The following is a 24,102-nucleotide window of genomic DNA, read 5'->3' as shown; positions in this document are numbered from 1 at the left end:
GGATACCACTGCGAGCTATATTCCAGCAGCAACATGATGAGGTCAGCGGAAATACAATATGGCCTTTATTAAAATCATTCTTATCATATTTTACTTTTTTTTTCAGGAATACCTAAGCCATGATGGAACGCCTGGAAAAGTTTCAAATAATCTTCAATAATCCTTCGGCAACTTACTGTGCTGGCGATACTGTGTATGGGTATGGCTGGGTCGTCGTCAAAGAGGCAGTGTATGTTCAAAGTAAGTTCTATTTTCTTTGTGATTATTTTCATTGATCTTTCTTAAAATACTCCTTTTCAGGAATTTCATAAGTAACATATATTCATTGGGAATAAATAGGAATGCATCTATTTAGACGGAAAAAACATTGGTAGCAGTTATATGCAGAAATAGCATTAATAGTAGTAGCTACGACTGTGGATTTCTCAAAGATCTAGACAGATAATTATTAGAAAACGAGACTCTTATTCAAAACCCTCCCACTTTTTGTGCACACTGACTAGTCTGCCATTTTTCCAAGAGATTGAAATGTCATTATACTAATTTACTGAAAGGGAAAGAACATGGCTATTTTACACTCAAGTTTTCAGTGGGGAAGTGTATACATGGTGCAAGAAAGAAAGGAAGATCAGTGAATATGTTTTCATAAGTTGTTGCTTTCACCAACCCAATGATATTTACTTACCATAAAACACCGTAGCACTGCGTATGTTATTATGGTATAAATAAAAGGGTCAATATTCAGTTATTTAGGGATTTTGCAAGGTTACAAGGATGCAACATACATTAGCTGCCTCTAGGAAACTGGATAGTATGATTGTATTAAAGGGTGAATTAACTTGATCACTGAACATTAATAACTCTTAAAAAGTTTGAGATTGCCTGAATATATGCACTGCTAGACTAAATTGGTTCCTAAACCCAAATTGCCTGAATTAGTGATACCAAATTTGGTGGTCACCCCATGAATCCAGTTTAAATGGTGAAGAACCTCCAGACTTTGCCAAGAGTAACGAGGATCCCATCAAAGGAATTTTAAGGGCTTATTTTCCTACACAAAGTATGTCTAGTAGGCTAACGGAACAGAAACCAGAGGCTGGTCTCTTAGGAGGTTCAGAGAGTGATGAACTGAAGTTTACGATGGTTGGTGAGACTGCAGAAATGGCAACCAACTTGTATAAACTGTTTATTTCCTGGCAAGCTTGCTGAATATCTAGGATGGTGATTCACACTGAATATAAAAAGCTCATTGAGAACCTGTTCATATCATACCTACATACATGGTGGGTTTTCTTGTGAGGTCATAAATCTGTGTCTGATATGCTTGCTGGCAGAAAGAAAGATGAACTAGACCAGCATAAAAGCAGGTTTCCAGAAAATAATGGAGTTCAAGTTGAGTTTAAATATTTCAGGAATTATTGGATTTGGTAAAGAAAGTTTATCTTTTATCAAGTGAAAGATGTGATATTTGCCAATGTAACAAAAATATTTTAAAGTTTGATAAACATGATTATTTATAAATCTGACTAAATAGGAGAGATTAATGTTAAGTCAAAAGAGTATTTGATGATAATGTTTAAGTGACTTTACACTTATATTATGATAAGATGTGAAGTAATAACTGAGTTAGACAAGCCTTTACACTGTCCATCTGTTATGTTTCTTTTCCCTCTCTGAACTGGCTCAAGTGATGAGGAGGCTGTTTTTGCACCATTGTAGCATGCATGGCTTTGAATATCTAAACAATTTAATGTTAAAAACCTCAATTTGTGATGAAATTAAGGTTGCCATCATATCTGTATTGTTGCTATCATTCTGCACAAATAATCCAAGGAGATTTCGCCATCTGTGAATGTGATATTTGATAAGAAAATGACCTGCATATCCTCAGATATGTTAGTTTATAATATATTGCATCACACAGAAATTGGGAGAGCTAAAGAACCCTGTGACTGTTTTTTCTGTTGTTCCCAATCAATAATCAGACAAGTGAACACTAATATGTGCAAAAAGTCTGTGTTCTTACTCCCTGATTACATATAGCTCAAGCTATCCTTTTGAGGCATTAACCGTCACAGACTTTCCAATTAGAATAGCACATATACTGGTTGTAAGCTACAACCAAATGGATGGGCTTGTGACTTTGTGATAATACTGTGAATGTGCAGATGGTTGTAAACTCACTAACTGAACACGAGATTGACTGATCCATCCCTCCATTCAAATAAATATATTTTAGCTGTGTCTATCACAAGTTAAATTACAAAAATATGCATGCTACCCAGTAAGAAAAGAGTTTTCCAAAGTTTGGATAGCTTCAGTTGAATTGTCAACTTCAAAGAATCCTGTTCCACTAAAAAAAAAATGTCAGTGGAAGCAGAGACCTCCTACTTCCTACTGTAAATGCCTTTTAATCATGTCAGAAATGACACCTCATTTGTGCAGTTCTTTTACATAGTTAACCTGATTACCCTTGTCTAGACTTAACGATATTTTCTTGCAAAGACCATCTTGGTGCAAAAGAAGTGAGACAGTTTTCACAACGGTCGTTCTAAATCAGTCAGAGCAAGCATCCTGATCAAAGCAGGCTCCTGATATTAAGCATACATTCTTAGCATGGATCTTGTCAAATCACAGACAGTTGAACTCCAATGTTGAAAGATCAAAGGATTACTAAACAACTGTCGGACAGATACTTTAAACTGTAAAGAGCGTTTACATTGGTGACAACTCTTGCTACACTTTTGCCACATGCTTGTTGAAACTAATGTTTGGTTTGATACCATTGTGATGGTACTGATATATCATACGGCCTTATTTGCCATTCTGTTAAGGTCATGATGTTGAATGCTCTAGCCTTAATTCAAGCGTTTACGTTGCTTGCTTGAATTTGAATTAAGCTGAAGTCCACCTGCTTGCTGCCGATACTTTTCAACCATGTACTTAAAGTTAAAACCTTTATGCCAGATAGTCATCCTTTAATTTCTATATTTTTGTGATTGGTTAACATGGAAGGTAGCAAAGGTCAGTTGGTATGAACACAGTGTGAAAAAACTCCCGTACATAATGAGTATTTGATTATGGTGAATGATAGCAATCGTGGCAACTACAGAAGGCTCAACTTTACAAATACTTTAGTCAATCTCTGAGTATCTTGTTTAAAGAATATCTTGAGCACTTGTGATTGGAATTTAACAAAACTTTATGGACATGGTCTCAAGGCATGGTTCAAAATGAAGATCAAGATCATTACACCAGAAGTGCAATCATTGTTATTGGAATAGTGTTCTGTTTCCAATTTGTATTCCTTCTGACTATGTTCTCTTGAGACAGATGTGATGTTACTAACCTGGAAGAGCGTTTAGCTTTGTTGTGTGAGAGAGCTCTCTCACATCTGAAGACATTCTGTTTTCAAGTTGTACTGATTTGGACGTATTTTTTCCAAATATGGAGAGGATGTTATTAAACAGAAATGCAAATGACTTGTTTAAGGTGGTGAAAGGCATACCTTATTCTCTGTCAAAGTTATAGAGCATTATACATGAGCATGTGTTTTTCCAAAAAAGATGTAGAAATTATTTAACGGGAATTGCTTGTAACGTTTTTATGTAAGATGCATAGTTCAAGTCTATGGCTTTCCTTTTAAAGGCATACTGCATTCATCAGTGTATGAGGTCAACTATATGTCACACCTGATATTCAGCAGTCAAATTTGATAATAATCTTAGAATTTCAGGCATGCAGAAAACATGGGCTGACTCTGTTATTTCATGTAATGCAAACATCATCCTTTTTTGTTCTGTCTTTTTTTCTTGGTCCTAGGAAACAGCGTTTTAGAAAACTTGAATCAGTATTTCTGTTAAACAGTGGGATAGTTGGGAAGTCTAGTGGTTAAAGCATTCACTCATCATGCCCAAGACCCAGGTTCAATTCCCCACATGGGAACAATGTGTGAAACCCATGTAACATGCAGGTATGTTTCCTCATACGCCTTTATCATGAAAGACATTTCTGACATGCCGTAAAGGTTAGCAAGCTATTTCTCTTCAATTTGTCATCATATGTTTTCATGTTACTACCACAGGAATTGGTGATACAAGTTAAGTTTGATGCTGAGGCTACTAGAGTGCATTGGTGTGTTTAATAGATATGCAGCATCCATTACATCATATATACAAACATACACACAAACTGTGTAAACTGTGACAATTTGAATTTAAATCACACCACCTGTAATGTTGTCCAAATGTTCTCATAAAGTTTTCAACCATAGCATGGTTCTTGATACTTTATATCTGTGTGTGTCTTTCCACTAGGGATGCATGTAACTTCTGTAAGATAGACTCAGTGCAAAGAAATTATAAACCTAATATACCCAATATTTGAGCCAAGATATATCCTCATGCTTTTGTGAAGGTGTGTTCCTTGTAGGAACATCTCAGACGCCAATATCTGTCTCATGGTATTACATCGTTGACATTTCAGAAAAGGTAAATTAGAAACTTTCCTGAGATACCTTCAGAAGGTATATGTTTGATTGATGAGATTTATATTTCAGATTTATTATTTCAATTTTGATGTTGCAAAAAAATGCCCATATACTCCAATACCCATGTCATCAACAGTATATGCTGAGGTGGGGGTTGTTTTCCCATTTTTCTAGACTTTCATTAATAGGTGTTATTGTTTATGGTGTGTTTATGTATAATACGCCAATTTCTCTTACTGTCAGTTCGAGCACTGGGAATGTCATAAATGTATACAACCCTTTGCCTTTTCACTGGAAAACTGTTCACTAAAGAGGTTCCTACTAGGCCAATTTTTACAGAAATCTAACAGGATGAACATGTGGTTGCCAGTACGTATTTATAGTTTGAATAAAACTGTTGTCAAGGTACATGTAAGTCAAAACACTTTGATAGTTTAGATGATTAAATATCTAGCTGCACACATTTCAGAAAAAACATATCAGAATCAGAAATTTGATCAAGATGTTCAACACACAGCCAATGCTTATGGCCAGGAATACCCTGTGTGTCTACAAAACAGACCAGAGTTGGGGAATGAAATCTAAATGGAGATGTGTGAATATTGGAACCAGTAGCTCTCTGACGATACTCCAAGAAACTGGTGAGGAATTTCCACCAGATGAAGACATGTATTACCAGAAGAAGGAGTGGGAGGAAGGGCTACTTTAACAAAGCCCACATGGATATGCAGGGTGGATCTTCAGGGCTATGCTCGATATACAAACAAGCGGAACATGTGTTCTTTGTCTGTCTCTATTGGAATCAACCTGCCAATTATGTTTATTTGGATATATCATTGTAAAGGATATTGGGCTGATTTGTTCAAGGGTTCAGGCTTTTGATGAAAAGCAATTGATATATGAGCTAAGGGAAGTAGGTAAGCTCATGTCTGTAACATTGAAAATAAAGAAAATGCTGTTAATGGTTTTTCTGTGAAATATACTAACTAAGATCTAATATCAACTTGGTGCTTTCATCCTGGCACAAGAGATGGCTGTCATGCGTTGAGCAATTTTCTCTGAAAATAGCTGAAGTTATGGACCAGGGAACATTATGGTTGTACATGCATTTAGTATCTTTTTCACTTTTTTACTTGAGAATCACCTTACATTTCTATCAACCCAATTATCAAAATTCATATATCAAGTTTGTTGATATATGGTGTATAAGAAGGATTAAGAAATACATGTCTGATGAAGAATGTTAACATAAATGTGTCTTGTTGAGGCTTAAATTATGAGCTCTTCTGAAAGGAAGAGATGTCATTTTATGCATTCCTAAAAACATGCATACAATACATATTTCTGAAAAATGAGTGAAACAATTTTGAATCATTTGTCTATGGATTTTGTCACCTTCCAAATGATAATGATTGTGTATGATAAAGAATTTCTAAAGCCACTATGTGAACATAAAATGAGATACACATTGTACTGAGGGTTACCATTACATCATTAGTCATTACATGATGTTGAAATGGAATAGATTCTAACAGTATGTACAGCACAGGTTTATGTCATAGTTGATGTGTTCCTGATACTATGTGAATAATCTAGTCAGTGCTTGTTTATGCCAGTTGCTATGGTTACAGGTCTTGCATCAGGAACAAGAATGACAAAATGGGAAGGTTTGTTATAGAGCAAATATATTAGCACACCAAAGTTTATCACAATTTATGTTCATGTGTATACGTATATAGCAGTCAGCTTGTAGATCACTGCATGGCATAGTGCAACATTACGCAGTTAATTACACAAGCTAATTCATCAGATATGACGAAAAAGTGTTTCATTGTTTTATAATTCATTAATTAAGAGCTGTCATTATGTTGACTTTGCATAAACAATCATTTTTCATTTATCATCTGTGACACACCAAACCTCTGCAAGGCATCATTAAGATGTTTGTTTGCTTTTGCATTGGATGTAAGTTCTTAATATTACCATTTAGGGCTGATCAGTGCTGAAGTGCTTGCATGATGTACCTGCTATCACATATAGTTACATATTGTGGTATAGTACATTTATATATCTTCAGATTCTCATGTATGCATACATCTTCAGATTCTCAAACAAGTTACATTCAACAGCCTTTGTTAATATTTGTGTGGGTAATCTGTCATCCCATGACACATTTACTATAGATGGCTATGAGTTAGATGGTCCTTAACTATTTTTCAAGTAGTTTACAATATTTATTTTTGTATATTTTTCAAATTATTAGGTAGGTTCTTCTGGGCAGAAAAAGTGCTAAAGTCATGCCTATGTTAGGAGCAGTCTGAGTAAAATCAATTGTGTGTAATTAATGCTCAGGTATATTGTGTTGTGTCTGAAAAATGTGGGTCCTCAGTCAAGTTAAGCACCTGTTTGCCTGGCTCATGCGCTATAATTTGGAGGCCACTTTCATATAGCTGGAATATATCTGACTACTGCACAGTACCTGGATATGATATGACAGTTTTTAAGTCAGCTGTTGCAGCCTGCTTACATTCAATACAAAATACTGCATTGAAATGATAAATGTATTCAGGTAAGCCTATCAAAATCAACTTACTTTATCACACAATCTCTAAATTACCATTCAACTAGAACACAAATGTGTTAGGAGCCATAAAGCCTGTTGTCTTTGCCGATGATTGTTTGATGTTTATTGGAAGTAGTTCTTTCCAGTTGTGTATCAGAAACTGGTAGTTAGTGACCCTAGCTACCTGTTTCATGAAATATGAGATTTGTTTTCTTTGTGGTGATCCTGAACATGTGTTAATCAATAACGTGTGTACTGAACTTGTTATTTGTTATGAAATTATATTTTTAAGTTAAGGAATCCAAGTACATTGGTATGATGTACCTAGTCATTGTCAGTGGGTTACAGTAAAACCCATTATGGCAAGAAGTTCTTGAAAGGCATCTACAAGTTGAACAAACATGAATACATAACATGTTTTTATGGAGTACAACCTTTTTTCTTTATATTCTTTACACTGCATTTCAAAGTTGATGATAAAGGATCAAGAATTAGCTCTGAAAAGTCTTATGAAGAATATAAGGAAGTTATAACATGTCCATAACAACATGTCATGTATTCATTATGGAAACAATAGAAGGAACAGTTCACAGGATATTGATATATGCAAAGGGACATACTTGTCTATACATCCTCTCCGGATATCGCGCATATTATTTTCTGTAATTTTAACTTGAATATTCAAGTGTAGGTTTGTCAAATGACAACAATATATAGATTTTTTTTTTGAAAATGCAACATATGTGTAGGTTAAAAAGTTGCATATATATCAGAGCAGTTACGCACAATACTGACATTGATTGGAAACACATGTTCTCCTTGTACATTCTGTCACAAAGTTTATACATATGTTTCCTGAAAACCCAGTGTAGGATCATTCCTCATAATCAGTTAGTACTTTTATGTAACACTGGTGCATGTCAACAGGTGCTTGTTTGGCAGGCATATACTGGTTGTTTCTGTTATTCCATTTCTAGATTAAAATACAGTCAAGGATGTACCCCAACCAAAACAACTTTTTGTCTCAACTCTCAGATGAAGGTTTCCTAGCCACAAATATTTACATTACCTACAGCTAGATGGACATATATGCAGAAATAGCACAGGATGTTTCTAATACCTTGATACTTTGCTCCCAACCTTCATCATCACCCATACAGACATGGCCATATGCTGAACTCCGAGAAAGAAAAGGTATCATTCATCCCAGATCAAATGTTCCCGACATGTCATTAAGGGAGTAATCATAGCAATTGATATATTCTGATACTTGTGTATAGTTAGCATCTGCCCATCTTAGGATCTTATATATGTACTGTAAGAGATCCAATAAGAGGCCCACGCCTTATTGATGTTCCTTCAGTAATATTAGTAAGTGCTGTTTTCTTCCTGTTATGTATAAATGACCATACATGATGCCAGTCTCTGTGTCAAATGTCATGGTTCTTTGAAGAAGATGTTTCAACATGCTGTATTTCTCAATGAACTTCACAATAATTAATATTATCATTGTATATATTATCCAGCGTGATATGATTTGGAATGGCTTACATCATCATGACCATGCAGCTGCACCAATCCATGTTACAAGAACCATGTCTTGATACTGATATCATCTATATTTGCCCTTTCCTTTCTGTACACGAGATCATTTTGGGGGCAAATACGGTGTATGTTATTTCTGTTCACTTCAATATCAATGCCAGAACCATTTTGCAGCTGTAAGAAAATCAACAAGTGCCTGTTTGCCGAAGTGATGACGTTATAGAATATGTGGCTTCAGGCAAAATAGTATCATGTAGCCATGCTGAGTAATGCCATTAAGATATCATACTTCTACTGTGCATAAATATTTGGAAAGAATGAATGTGGATATATTTTGATGGTATTTCAAGACCTTTGGCATGTAGTGATAGCAATGTTGTTACAGGTTTTCTAGACTTTGAATAATAGTCATTTGCTAAACCTGTACGTTTTCTTATGCAAATGTTGTATATTGCATCTGAATGTAAAGCAGACTTTATCATTTTTTCTTCATAACCTGAAGTTTTGAATAAGCTTCAGTATTTCATTGGTCACATTTTACTTGCCAATTCCAAACAGTTCAGGAAGGTGTTCAGTAATGCTGTGTAGTTGAGTTCAGTGGTGACTATATAAGTAATAATGCATATGGAGGCCTTTATTAACACAATACGTTATAACTGACAGAATTATACAGGTCCTAACCAATCAAACCTAGCATAGCACATGTATATATAATTACACTTTTGCAGATAATGGATAGATTGAAAATATCAGGTGAATTATTGTGTGAATGAATTGGGTATTCTCACAATATTCCACCAATATCATAATTGGGGACACCAGAAATAGATCTCACATCATTGCCGCAATATGGGGAATCAACCTGACCTGATGAGCAAACGCCTTAAACACAGGGCTACTTGACTGGCCAAATAATTGTGTACTTCTTATTTCATTGTATAAATGTATTATGCGACAGTGGGATAAATGTATCCATACTTTATTGTAAGTCATTCTCTGTGGGCATTTAGACAGTTTACAACATTATGGTTGACTGAGCTCTATGTGACTATAGACACTATAAGGAAAAATAACTTAAATGACTTTGAGACTTGAATTTGAAAATGACTTATATATTATATCATATTTTCTACTTTTCTAATTTTCTTGAGGCATAATTTCTACCAGTCATTTATTTGAAATGGATGTATTATAATAAATGCTTGTCATCTGTTTTTTACACAAAGGAAGACTTTAATCATTATAGCTGAAGATATCATTTCACTCATTTGGGGGAAATCTGAAACCAGTGTACTTCACTGTATTGAGAAAAACCAGGTCATGGAAGTTTTGTGTGGTTGTGAAATAAAACAGCTTCATTGATGTATTGCAACTTGGTTTCCCTACAATCGATATGGTCCAGCTGATGTACTGCCTAAAGTTATCATTTCCATCAAGGCACTGTGAAATACAGTCCCTTTGGGGTGTTTCTGAGGAACACCAAGACATTTATATAGCGTAAATTAAACAGGCAACAGAGGCTGATACCCAATAGGGTTCACAGATTGGGGGATTATTTTTCTCTGTCAGAGGGAGCATATATATTTGATGCTGTGCCAATGTTTTCTCTACTGTTTCCATGCCTTGATTATTAAAGCCAGTATAAGTAAGCAAACAAGCAGCACACTCAGTCAGCTGCACACTCTTTATTGGTATTCCAGGAAACAGTAACCATTGTCCAGTACTTAGTTACCAAATTCAGTTTCTGATGAAAGCAGCAGAGGATACAACAGGGACTGTAATATACACATATTTTGTGGTCACTTGATACAAGTATAGGGTTATTACTGTCTGCTTCATCTTGGCTTAAGTGCTGTTTCCATCAGCACCCGACTTTCTACATAGTCTGTGAGACCGTGTTGTGGCAAGTGCCCTAGTGACCAATATTCATGACTTGGCACGGTGGAGGGTTTAATGCTTACTCCTTGACATTTGAACATATTCAGCAGCTTCTGACACCAATACTCTTCGCATGTTCAAGAAGAATCATTAATTATGGGATGAGTGCACAGTCAAGTATTTTTGTTAACTGGTACTCTTGAAGGATAATGGCATTATGAAAATAGATTTTCTCATAAATGTCAAGAGTACCTCGGTACTTCACAACAAATGTTATATACGGTTGCTACTCACTTTTACATCCTACATCTTACCACATACTTCAAAATCTTATAGAAATTGTGATCTACAGGGGTCAAAGAGTTTGCGACAAAATTTTTCTTTTTTGAAGTATTCATGAATTTGAAATTTTCATTTCTAGATCAGCAGAGTTGTACAGTTTACTAAGTCAAGGAGAAACTATAACACGCACCTTGATTGTGGAATGACATATCCTATTTCATTTCTGTTAGAATGTGTCATTTATCCAGGATAAAAAGAATTAGCGTTACAAACAGTCTGAGATATGAGTAAACATGATCTCACTCTGCCTGAAATCATCTTGTGCTGGATTAGAATGTCTTCAACACTATGTAAATATTGTGTCTTCCATGGCTATTAAATCAAATAGGATATAATAGAAAAGAATCCTATAGAAAGTGTGAAGTCTTTGAACAGCATTTAGAAGTGAGTATGTTTATACTTTCATCGTATTCCACAAAATAAAGAAGTTGATTTCCTTAAATTCTCATATTTTTTTTCGGAAAGTTTACATTTTTTTCTAATTAATATTATGATAACCTTAGTACTGAAATAGCTCGATAACATCTTTTATTTAGATATATGTATGTATGTGTTGCTTTTTTTTTCTCAATCTCTATGTTTAATTTCTTTTGAAATTTAAGTAACATTATATGTTAATTTTGTGACAAAGTATACTGTAAAACAAGTATGTATGTCATACAGAAGCAACTAATGTTTGTGTTGAATTCTCTTGTCACTTTTAGAAATGAAGACTTTGCTCTGTAATGATTTAAAAATCCAATAATAAATTCATCCATTTGCTTGTTTACTCTGGTATAAGTTGATAGGTCGTTTATAAACTATTGTAACCTCTCTCATTATCCATGATATCATGTCCTCTCTGCCAGATGTTTTTGATATGCTTTATTAGTGCCTGATTAGTCATAACATACACCCTCTATAGACTTAATCATGACTGGATGGGATGCAGTAACTCTGCTTTGACTGCTTCTCATTTCTTCCTTTATTGTTAACGTTTATGCACATTATGTCTCTTATGGTATCTGAAAAATTGCCTCAGCTATTTATGTTCGTTACTGAAATAATGCTAATGGCCATTTTTTTATCATTATTAAAGTTTGTCCCTCAGAAAATGCTCCTGAATGCTCCTTATCCTGAACTAAATGCATCCATTACATGGATTTTGATGAATTCATGATCTTACAGCCATTGTGCAATGGATTTGAACTTTTCATAATGGCCCACTGCACGAGGTGAACAAATATCTTAAGCAGGTGTAATTGATAATTCACTGAATTGATGTTAACATGTAATGCCATAAAATTACTGTACCTTACTCTGAATGATTTTATTGAAGGTAATACTAGTCTATGCCTGGAAGTCCACACTAAGTGGAAATATGTCATTTTCTATGTACCCAAAACACTGAAACCTCTTTATGAACACAAAAATCAGGAATATCAATTTTTGTGCTCTGTGATAAGCATATGTATAAATGATAATATTTGTTTCTTTCTGTCTAGAAAATCAGTATTAGGTGAATGACAAGGTTGAAGTGAGAGAAAGGGAGAGAGAGACTGTTGTACTTACTGTTTAGCACGACTTACTTCATTATGAGAAGAGAGAATGGGGGACGTTATTTCTGTTTCATTTGTTTCTTTTACCATATTATCTGAGCTTGATCTGCCCAGAAGATGATTTTTAGTATGTATTTCAGTTCTAAGATCTCAACTTTTCTTCCCTTCCTTCTCATCCCTCACATTTATCAAATTGAAGGAATTTTCATATGCAGTTGTGCAGAAGATGTTGATGGTGTTTGATAACTGTGGCATGACCCACATTGCAGGTGCTTGCGAAAGTTCGATCATTCCCTGCATAACTTATATAAATAATTACCACTGTTCTGGGACTGCTTCCTGACATTGGGTCTCAGCCATCACAATTCCTAACAAACACAAGGGATTTGGTTCTGTTGTCATTACCATTTGTTTTGGAATGAAATGTGACATAGTGTTTCCATGTGTCAATATTATGCCATGTGCCATATCCACAAAACCATTTGCACTTTAGCAAAATTCAGTGGAGCGTTAGGATTAGATAGAACCCTATTTACCATAATACATGTATATCTTCCTTGTATCCTAGTAGTTTCAATTGCCTTCCTTTTGTTGTTCTGACACCACAGAGACTGATGTAGTCTGTCTCACAATCCCCTAACTGCATAATTTTCCCGTCTGTGAAGCAAGTCTATATTTCCTCAGGTTAAAGTTCAATCTCCCTTCTCTATTGGGCTTCTTTTCAATTTGAAAACAATTCTTTGTTGCCATCAGATATACATGTATTCAGAGACCAAGCATTAGTCTACACTGACCCAAATCATGAACTTAACTGAAGGCCATATGTCATTGGCCATTGAACAGGAAGAAATCTTTCTGATGCCTGTGGTTCTTCCAGGAGTGGAGGATTGATCAGTATGTTCCCCACTGCGGGGAATGTATTATGGCATGAATTTACACCTGGAAACCTGTACCTAGTGAGGTGGCAAACTTCCACGCCTATCCTTAACATTTAATAAGTGAAAAACATTTCTTCCCTTGACCCTCCTCGCACCACAATTTCTGTTTTGATGATGCAGTAAATGGTCTCAAATGGGATAATTCTGTTCAGGAATGCTTCCATCTTTTCCGAGCATTCCATGTATATCCAGGGTGCTTGTCTGTCATTACCTTCAAAGAATGGTTTAATTTACCTAGAGGAATGTTAATGTCTTTATGCCATAAGGTGCTTGTTGTTAGGTTAGGTATCTTGGGTTTCACCTGGGATGTTAATGTTGTGAATACCAATTTTTAACTTATCATATTGCAGGTGTTACACTTTGAAAGAAAGATGACAATTCCCCAGTTAGCATTTTAGAGTGATATAATTATGTGACATATAGGTTGGGACAAAAAAACATTTATTTGGACTCATCAATTTTTTCAGTTGCAGTAAGAATTTAGAGGGGGTGGATATTATCTTCAGTGATAGTTATAGAGATGGTCTTTTGTCCACTCATCAGATGTAAGAATATAAAATACAGCTGTCTTTAGACTTTGTCACATCTCCTTCAATTTTATGATGTTCCAATTATTTAGATCGGTGCTAATGCTGTTGATCACTGGATTGTCCAATGCAGACCGCTGCCATATAGCTGAAATATGGCTGAGCGCAGTGTAAAACTATACTCACACACTCACTCACTCATTCATTTTAAGGTATATGCAAAGCCTCAGTGCAGTTTTTAGTTCAAAATAACTGCATGTGTGGCTGTATTGTTTGTGTACATATGTCAGCTGTATTTGAGTTGCCTAAGCGTGAAGTCATTAGAGGTTCAGTTAATGTAAATAATTCAGCAATGTTTTGTATATCTAGTGTAGTGATGACGTGTGTGCATATCAAGATGCAGAGATAGTTCACTCCTGTAGAATATTTAATCCCAAGTTACAGTGATATAGATTGTTATGTCAGTTAGCGTTGTGAGCTCATTTTAATCTTTCAGTACATATGTTTAGAATGACTCATGTCAGCTGAAAAATGGAACCTGAAAAAACATTTCAGTTAGTTTTAACATGAATGCCATATTTCTTTAGCAGAAAAGTATTCTGGTCAATGTTACATTTAAGGCCCCATTAGAACAGTATATAGTAAGCATGCGAGGGGACATTGTCAAAACTATGGTACATCATAGACAGAAATGATGTCCCTTTTAGTTCCTTATTTTTTTAGGTAACAATTGGCTTGCCTCTTTATAGCCATTTTTGTTGAAGTCAATTTTAGGGGCAGCATATGGTCACTTTTTCACAAACACCTGATTTAACTCACTATTTGATAGAGACTGATAAACACCTGCTGGTGATGTAATCAGAACTGTACTCTGCAAAGTGTTTTGTTACTTTCCTTTATTATTGTTACCTTCATATTGGTACATAATCACACTGATTGTAGTTGGTCCATTGTAAAGCTGCCTGTATACATTTATAGTGTAATGTTTGAAACAAAAACTTGTTTCATTGTTGTGTCAGAATATTTTTTGGCAAAACTAATTCATGATAAAATTGAAGATACAATACCAATGATAAAGTAAAAATGCCAATCAGTACCAGTGTGTCAACTTACCAATGTGGACTAAAGCCAATGTTAGAATCATAGGTGTTGATGGAGAATGGAGCACATATGATGTATGGCATTTGGGTTTAACAATGTGGTCCAGTCATTTCAGCTTAAGTCAGTTGCACTAGTGTGGTAGCTGTGGCCTTGCTTTATCTGCAGATCTTTTTTGTTTTGCTCACATACAGGAAAACAATATTCTCATTGCAGTCTTCCTTAACACTGTTATGTCAGACTGCCAACAAATTACAGCTTTCAGAATCATTCATCACAAATACCAGGTCAAACCTCTGTTACCATAATGTACTTCAGAACAGCTTGAATTTTGTCAACTTTTTGACTCTTATTGCACTTTATATTAGTTTGAAACATATATTTATGTTGTGTTCAAGAACTGAATATTTATTTTGACTGCCTGAAGCAATAGAGGACACTGAGACACTAAGAAAGAGGACACAACACCATGCCTTTAACATAGATTTTCCAGAGAACACTATCATTACCTGAATGTTCAACATGACTGTGAAACGAGTAGAATGGTTTTGTGAGTGGCAAGTCAATGAAATGATGAAATTCACAAATTAGCAACTTAAAATTCCTGTGGAAATGTGGAAATTCCGATCCATGGATCCATGTTATTGAGGTTCAGAACAAGTCAGATATGTACAGTACACATGTCTCTGCAACCCCATATATCATTGGTGAATCAGAGCGTATTTGATACTGGGAATAAATGGTTTACTCATGGAAGGATTAAACCATACAGTGTTCATTTCCAGGATGTACTCTCAATGTTATACTTTCTAAAACAATAGGTGACTAGGGAGTGTTTCCTCATGTAACCAACTTTTTTCCATGGGCCTCACCAATACATTTGGCTGGATTAAAGCTTGTTGGAGAATGCAGAGCCAGCAATACCACAGTTTCTTAAAGTGGTCTGGCAGAAGGACACGTTTCATGAACTTAGTTCTTTGAACACCTGTAGTTTTGAATCAATGGATGACAGTATTACCATACCAGTTGTTAAGAAAGGAATTCCCACCAGCCCAGCATTATGACGTCTTTTATTTTATTGGTCTTAAACTATTAGTTGCCATAAAATATATACATAATTGGTGAGTCATGAAACTGTCCCCAGACATTGACCTTGAATGTTTCACATACATTTGTAAGTTTGTTTAAACACATGTATCCACACTAAATTCCTTGTCAATTAACTGAATATTCACAGAGAAATTTGCTTGTTTGAATGGAAGACAAATTGATAATTTTAAAAGAATTAAAACATGATTTCAAGGTATTGATTTTAACAGTGTCTTATGTAGTTGCTTTCAGTGATGTTTGAGCTGTTCTTGTGCAATAATTTGAATATTGGTCCATGAAGGTACTGGGTTGTTGTAGTTCTGGATTTACAATATCGATACCACAAGTGTCGTATTTGTTGTTCTTTGAATATTGCCTCTGACAATGATTTATATCAAGGATACCTTTTCATTGCCTAATTATGACAGCATAAGGTAGTATACCTTTATTAATTAGCATGAGTCTCTAAATAATTTGTGTGTATCTTACATTAAAGCAAAGTTTGGACTTTGTTTGCAGGTGTTTGTCTAGAAGCTATTGGAGAAGCCAAAGTAGAATGGATGACCTCAAGTGACATACAGGCCTCAGACGAGGAGGTGTTTAACTATACAACTGTGCTGCCAATCAAAGGTAATTGTAACAACAAGCCACAAAACTCTTTCTTTGATAAGAAATCCATTGCCCACTGAATAATTCCATACACATTCATCAATAATACTGCATGTAATGTTCAGAGATTTGGCTTCACAAAATTAATTATCATCTGATTCACCAGTGTATCTGAAGAGGATTAATCCTGATGGATCAGGACACTTGATAGTGATTGCACCATGTACTCAAGATATGGAGGTCATGTATCGTGAGCACTTTCTACCATGTGCTCAGCTTAGAGAAGCTGAAATGAATTAATTGAGGTTATTTACATGCATGGGAACATGTTTAATCATTGGAAGCATCAACAGGTGCACTCTTCTTTTGAGTACACACTGCACTATTGAGGCGCTTGATCAGAAGAGGAACATTTTTATGGATATATAATTGGATAATGATCATCTTAGGCATCTTCATAATATATTTAACTAAACAGGCTAAGCATCTTATATATTGTTTGTGATGTTTTATTGAAATTGTGCGCTCAGCCGTCACAACAAATGCATATGCCCCAATTTTCATGTTCTGTGATGTTGTGTTTTCTTCAGTGTACATGCAGAAACACTGAAGCAATAAAATATTTAGAATGTAAACATGTATGGCAAAGAAATATTTTACCTGAGGATGTCTCAAATTTTGCAGCCGAGGAAATGGTATGAAAATATTATATTTTAATCCAAATAAAACTTCTATTATTACAGCAGTATTTGCATTAGATAATTTTTTTATCAGCTGAAAATGTTGAGCACAGAAAATTTGAATGGTGAACATTATACCTCTTCTGCTTTACTGCATGATGAAATACTACATGAACAACAATCAGGAATCATGTAGGTTCTTTGATCCCAAAACCATTTTACATCATGTGTTCTCTTAAACTGTTGGGGTTCGAGTTGTGTTACACCACTGGATGAAAGTGTCTTTTTTTATGACCAAGATGTGTGTTCCGCCACCTGCAGAGGCAGCTTGTGTTGATACAGTGAGATAGATGCTGCAGTCTCTTCTACTGATTAACATTATCTAAATGATGGAACCCAGCATCAGTGTAGCCTCAGAGATGATATCCTTGTCAGCGATATCTTTCACTGAGGAATAAAACAATCATTTGATAGGAGGTGAGAAAAAACACTAAATTTGCCAAGAAAGGAATACCTTAAAGGGTATACCACCGATTCAAGGAAAAGTCTATTTTATTGATTACTTCTCTTTTCATTATTATTGCATTGACAACTGTATCAGATTTCCCCCTTCATTAGGTTCTAAAATTGTTATTCTACACTATCCTCCCTAGCACCTGTGTGGTGGGAAAATCCAAAGAAGATAAATAGATCTTTTGAATTTAATATGTATGTAGCATACAGACTTCACAAAAGAGTGTCTAAGGTGCCATACTTCGTTCTACAGAGTTCCATTCCTTGGGCACACCAGAAGCTTGATCATTGGTTCACTGTTTACCCATGTTATGTTTCTGGGTGTGTCAGCACCTTACACACTTGTTACTTTCACCAAAGTGGCACACATCTAAGATGTTTATTACATGGGGCTTTACTCCTATGTTAAGCTGACATGCCTTGATATAGCTGGCATAATATTAAAAAGCTTAGCTGTCTCGCATGTTATCATCATGTACAGCCAGCCTGAAAGTGAACTGCTTCCTCATTGAACTTAAACAGTTCATTTTCTATAACATCAACTCATTTTCATCCAAAAGCTCTAAAACTATTTTCCAATTTAAGTGAAGATATAGATGAATGGCTGTCAAAATCTTTGTAGAAAATGCAATTGTCATGTTAATTTTTTCCCAGCAGAATTAGAAAGTTGGAGCAGGAATTTGAGAGAAGGTGTTTTTGAGAGTATTGTGTATTAAAAGACTTAAAGCACTTTTCATAACATTTTTCAGATATTAAACTGGAACATATTCCAACAAATTTAGAAGGTGAGTGTGATCACATTAATAAATTCAAGGATCATTAAATAGCAAAATGTGATCACGTGATCATCTCTGTGGAGTATGCACTATTCAAATTAGCTGACAGGAAATTATGCACTTTAGTCGAGTAGAACCTTAGCTGTTTTTATTGGATTAAGAAAGCAGTTGATTACCACATTCTTCTTTTCCTTTCAGGTGAAAAACAAATTGATGATGAAGGATTGTTACATCCAGGATCTCATTACTTTCCATTTGAATTTGTTCTTCCATCAAAACTGCCATCTTCATTCAAGGGAAAGCATGGCAGATTGCGATATTTCGTGAGAATGACTATTTATTCCCCTGGTGGGCCCCATCACGAAAGAACAAGTAAATTTGCTGTTATTGGAGCCCTAGACCTCAACTCTGAACCAGATTCTGCAGTAAGTGTTCGTATCAGCCTTTTAAGAATGGATCTCTGTTGCAAATTCCAAACACTGTTCAATACCAATATGTGGCTTACATCAAGGTGCAATTTGTCACTGTTTTAATCTATGAAATCAAGTGGACTTCATAGTCCATCAAATATCTTTATTAGGTGATTGACATGTCTGGGTTTATTTTGGCAACAACTCTCGCATGGGAATATATACAGCATTTAGAAATGCAAAGCACCTCATCTGACGTTATACAAATTCATAATATTTACATTTATATTGATGTTAAGATGTTAATTTGTAACATCCTGTTGTTTCCTGCCAAGTCTTTCATCTGAAGAAAAACAAAGTTTTTAATTAGAGGGCATTTTTTCCTCAGAATCATATCCTCAGAATAGGAAGAGTACTATATAATATGTCACAGTTACATTATGCGCAAGGAAATAATCATGCCAGAGAATATTTCCCAGATTGTAGCCATGGCACTCTACCCATATGTAGTCCCTTCAATAGCATGTTGTGAATATAAAAGTTCTATAAGAAATGACTTGCCTGTTGCAGACACCACAGTAAATCACAGTGTCAGAAACTTAATCACAAACTGCCACACCCAATTCCATCTGTTTGCTTGTTTGTTATTTCATACCAAACTAGACACTATTTCATCAATATTGTGGCTAATGACACTTTTAACACTGGTGTTACATTATTATGCTCCTTATTTTGGTCTTAATCATTTGAATCTTTCAGCCTTTGTGCACTGATGGCTTTCTTCAATAATAGTTTTGCAAAAAATTACAGGAATATAATGTTAGTGTTCCAGACGAAATTGATTGATTTATGATGAATTGATACATCATAATATTATGGCTTCTGTGGGAATTTGCAACAATCAGAATACTAAAAGCTTTCTTCTAAAACTTAAAAATGTTTTTTAGACTATGCCTATTCTTGTACACTGTGACATTTTAACAGACTGTATGAGAAAAAATACATATGTTGTTTGTATATGTGTATTAACCTTTTACTATAAGATGTATCACTTTCAACTTCCTTATTTATTCTACTTTTTCATGGCTGCTTCTTACAACCCCATCATCTAGTAGCTTCTAGAATAGTGTAGAGACCAGTTTTGGTGACAGTCATCAGACTGTCTAGTTTGGACTCCGTTGTCAACAGACCACATCGTGTAGCAGTAGTATTGCTGAAGTAATTAAATACTCATGACACTGTGCAGTCAACTCTGCTTTTCATAAAGTTGATGTTGATGTGGAAATGGTTTTGTCATTTCTATTCCATAATAGTAGACATGGTTCTCTATGAGTCAGCCTTTTGGTGTGTGTGCATACAGTGGAAGCTGTCCAAACTGGCACTAATCAGGACAAGAAATAATCCCTACGCTGGTGTAGACAACTTGCCGGATTGGACAGATGCTGGTTTTGACAGCTTCCACTGTGTATATATTGTAGGGAAAAACACTTCTCTGTGTGACATGTCTCTCTGATTTTCTGCAGCTGCCAGTTGAGAATGACACATTTGAGGCGGTTGGATCCTGGTGCTGTGTAGCCGGCACTGTAACTGCAACACTAAGACTCGATCGGAAGGGTTACACGCTTAAAGAAGCCATCCCTGTGTGGGCGGAAATAAAGAACTTAAGCACACGGAGGATAGCAGCCACACAAGTATCACTAATACAGGTAATGAATATGTGTCTAGAGTCATATACTTATGTATATATAGCTGTTACAGAAACACTTGGTTGAAATAACTATGTTTGTTAGTTTTGAAGGCGTTTATGATGTACAGTTGTAAGAGAAATGCAAACAACAGCATCAGTTTGACTTAAGAGTAAGGGTATTTTAGGCTGTATTGTGTTCTGCTCAAGTTGAACATTCTGGATCACATATTCAAAGATCGGAGTTAGCATTATTTGTCATGTTTGCCTGAAACATATCTTCTTATTTGTGTGCACAGATTTACACTTACTTACTAAAAAAATAATGTTTTCTCTTAATGGCCATACTTGAAAGGTTTTTAGGTTATCAAAACAGGTATCTGTGTTAATAACAATACCCCAGTAATTTGCGTCAACTATTGAAGTGTCTTTGAAAGTTCTTTCTTGTAAAATGCGTTATTTGCACAATAATATTACCATTCCTATTATGTAGAATTATTTATTATAATCAGACTAGTTATGAAAACATTTGAAAAAAAACAAGCTTATTTAACACAAAATTAATGTCAGGGTGTTCGTTTTATGGGAAAAGCATAAGATATTTCCCTTTTTGAGATTGATGGTATTTTCAAAACAAAAATGACAGAGGAAACATTTTTGTTTTACAAAAAGTAAATTCTGTCAGATGACAGTATGATAGGTTATCTTTACTGGTTTGCTTACTTGTATAAATAAAGCATCTCTGCAAAGAAACAGCAACTATTCTTCCGAAGTGTGAATGGCCTACTCACCTGGCAAGGAAGTTAAGAAACCAAATTTAGTATCACCTTAAGCTGATCTCTTTTTAGCAACCCGAACCAGCTTCCAATTTGCAATTATGTTGCAAACATGTAAACAAAGTGACAACAACAATGATAAGCAACTGTCATAAACTTTGCCAAAGAAAATCCAGCCTTGCAGCTTATGCAGGCAGCATCTGGAAATCCTCAGCAGTGCCTTCCTTTTTCTGTTCTGAGTTGAAAGAGTGTTAATTGTCTGACGACCACTGCAGCTGTCTATCAAACTTGTTTTGGCAATTTAAAGTCTGTTGTGGGGACAAGATCTGTATCTTGACAATTGGAGGAGTTTGTACTGTTTCAGAAATGCATAAAATGCATCAAGCTTGAATTATCTTTAGGGTTTATGCGATGTATGTAGGTGAGGAATTGCAAAATCAGGTGCAGGTGTTGTAGTTAAGTGTAAGAATGGTAATGAAATTGGTTCAAACTACTGAAAGACATGTTCACCTGCAGACATATTTTGCACTTCTTATGATAGTATTGCTTCACAGTATTATTGTAATTTGCATCTTTTTACTAAACCCATGAGAATGCCCTTCATGAAGATACTGATGAGTGTTAAATATATATACTTGTGAGCTATGAATACGCTTTAGGAACATAAGTAGACTGATATGTTACTTAACTATAATATCAGCCTTGAAATTTATGAAAGAAAATATAGAAACATAAGAATAAGTTAATTGTAAGAATACAGTTGTCACACCAGTTTTCAAAACATTATCTGAGCAAGTGAAAATGATGATGAACCTGTTCTGATCTCAGTAATATAAGTCAATACACTGGATCATATCCAAATAACAATTATGCTGACAATCTAGTTACTAGTGTATTAACATCTGATGGTCAAATTGCATCCTGCAGCGGAAGAGGTCATTCTTTACAAAGGTACTACAATTGTGTACACAAGGTTCATTTTTGTAGGCAGAAATGTAATTCTGTAAACAAACATGCACCCTAAACAAAGTTAAACTACAGAAACGTACCCATACACTAAATGAGAGGCAAGCTCAAACCAAAATGATGTGTAGTTGAACTGACTGTGCCAGTTGAACTGACTGTGTGTTAGTTGTGCATCGCAAAATATTTGTTAGTTTGTAGCATCTAATACAACAGTATGACGGTTCGGATTGAGAACACAGTGCAGTGTCTAAATGAATTGTCATAGGGTATGTTTCTGTTTCTGACTGTTTCTGGGGTAGTTCCTGTGCACAGAAACGTCCCTGGAGTAGAATTTGTAGTACTCGACTATGACCCCTTCAGCCATGCTCATCATTCCATTTGCACATCTTATCACAACACCCATAATGTCCAATGCAGAAAACAATGATATGGCAAGCTTTTAAGCGGACACATGCATGTGCATAGGCAAATGTTAAATCAGCATTACCACCTGCAGCCTTGGGAGGCTATGCTGCCAAGTCAGCCAGTCAGCACATTCTAAAAAAAGGCAATGTAGTTTGATGTCTTAAACACCCCAACAGTGTGCTGCTCTCTATCTACAGGAGTCATGTTTTTGTTGGAGTTGTGATCAAGCATTACAGCTACTGCTATGGTTAATGACGACTCTCATTTACCTCTCCTTCCCCTAACCCAGTGGTCGTGAAGGATGATTGCATTTACACATACCTGTCTTCAGGTGAAAATCATTATGATCTACACCCACCTTCAAGGTGAACATTCTTCTCCCTGGGTTCTTCATGTCCTACCTTTGTGGCAAGAGCTTCCAGTTGTAGAAAATAACTTATTGGAATTTTACAAATGAAAAGTAAACAAGTCATGTGTTTGCTTACCTAGAAAGATGCTTCATTTTCAGGAAAAATATTTGCAATATATGATTTTTAGTATAAATTCAGGGCACATGATAACCGGAAATCTTATTTTTCCTGTGAGATAAAAAACACTATGTAAGGTGTCATCCTTCATGATGAATAAGCTGTAGTGTCAGTGCTAGCTAAATGTAAAATCTTTGAAGGGCATTTAGAAGTGAAAAGCATTAGTAAAGCCAGATTTATGGATGTCAGCTTCTTTATTGTGGATAACACTTGATGAAGGAGCAAGCATAAGCTGCAAAACATGCATATTGCAATGGCTACTACTCTACTTTTACTTTCCTTTTGGTTTAATGCGACAAAATCATTTTGTCCTATCCAAGGACTGGATAAGAGCATATATTGTTGATAGCTGATGATGGCTACAGTCCAGGCACAGAAGGGAGCAGGTGCTCTTTGCCAGTGTTTGGCAGCACCCACACTAGTGAAGTTGAAGTGCACAGGTTGAATAGGTTGTGGAATGCTGAAATGTAGAAGTGTTCAAAGTCAAGGTCTACCTGCTCCAGATCTGATTATATTCGTAGGTTTAAGCAAATCTTGCTATCTTCCAAACCAATATGATAATGTGAACAGTATGTCATTTAAAACACCAAAGTTTACCAGTAATCTCATTTAGCATACATCAAGTCATGTTCATATTTTCCAGTTGTAGTGGCTAGTGTATCTTTTGGACATGATGAACTGAAAGACAGGTAGAATATTAATGAAAGCTGAAACCAACACTCTTTAGACACTGCCCCACGTGTGAAATC

At 35.4% G+C, this 24,102-nt stretch overlaps 1 protein-coding gene across 6 annotated transcripts in view; it reads left to right on the top strand.

Annotated features, from left to right (window-relative positions):
• Positions 1-24,102, top strand: part of LOC137287499 (arrestin domain-containing protein 2-like) — a 76,061-nt gene that overhangs the window by 33,384 nt on the left and 18,575 nt on the right. For 3 of the 6 annotated variants that reach the window (XM_067819832.1, XM_067819833.1, XM_067819834.1), the window contains 5 exons: positions 107-240; positions 16,527-16,637; positions 18,559-18,594; positions 18,784-19,010; positions 20,519-20,701. In XM_067819832.1, the coding sequence (XP_067675933.1) occupies positions 120-240; positions 16,527-16,637; positions 18,559-18,594; positions 18,784-19,010; positions 20,519-20,701 (678 nt within the window). In that variant the 5' untranslated portion in view covers positions 107-119. Of the gene's footprint in view, positions 1-106; positions 241-6,120; positions 6,157-16,526; positions 16,638-18,558; positions 18,595-18,783; positions 19,011-20,518; positions 20,702-24,102 lie in introns of all 6 variants that reach the window. The other 3 variants (XM_067819835.1, XM_067819836.1, XM_067819837.1) reach the window with 2 other exon arrangements.

Source organism: Haliotis asinina, chromosome 6 (genome assembly GCF_037392515.1).
Source record: "Haliotis asinina isolate JCU_RB_2024 chromosome 6, JCU_Hal_asi_v2, whole genome shotgun sequence".
In the NCBI taxonomy this organism is placed as follows: domain Eukaryota; kingdom Metazoa; phylum Mollusca; class Gastropoda; order Lepetellida; family Haliotidae; genus Haliotis; species Haliotis asinina.
Note: the sequence above shows the minus strand (reverse complement) of the source record. Positions and strands in the feature narration are given on the sequence as shown.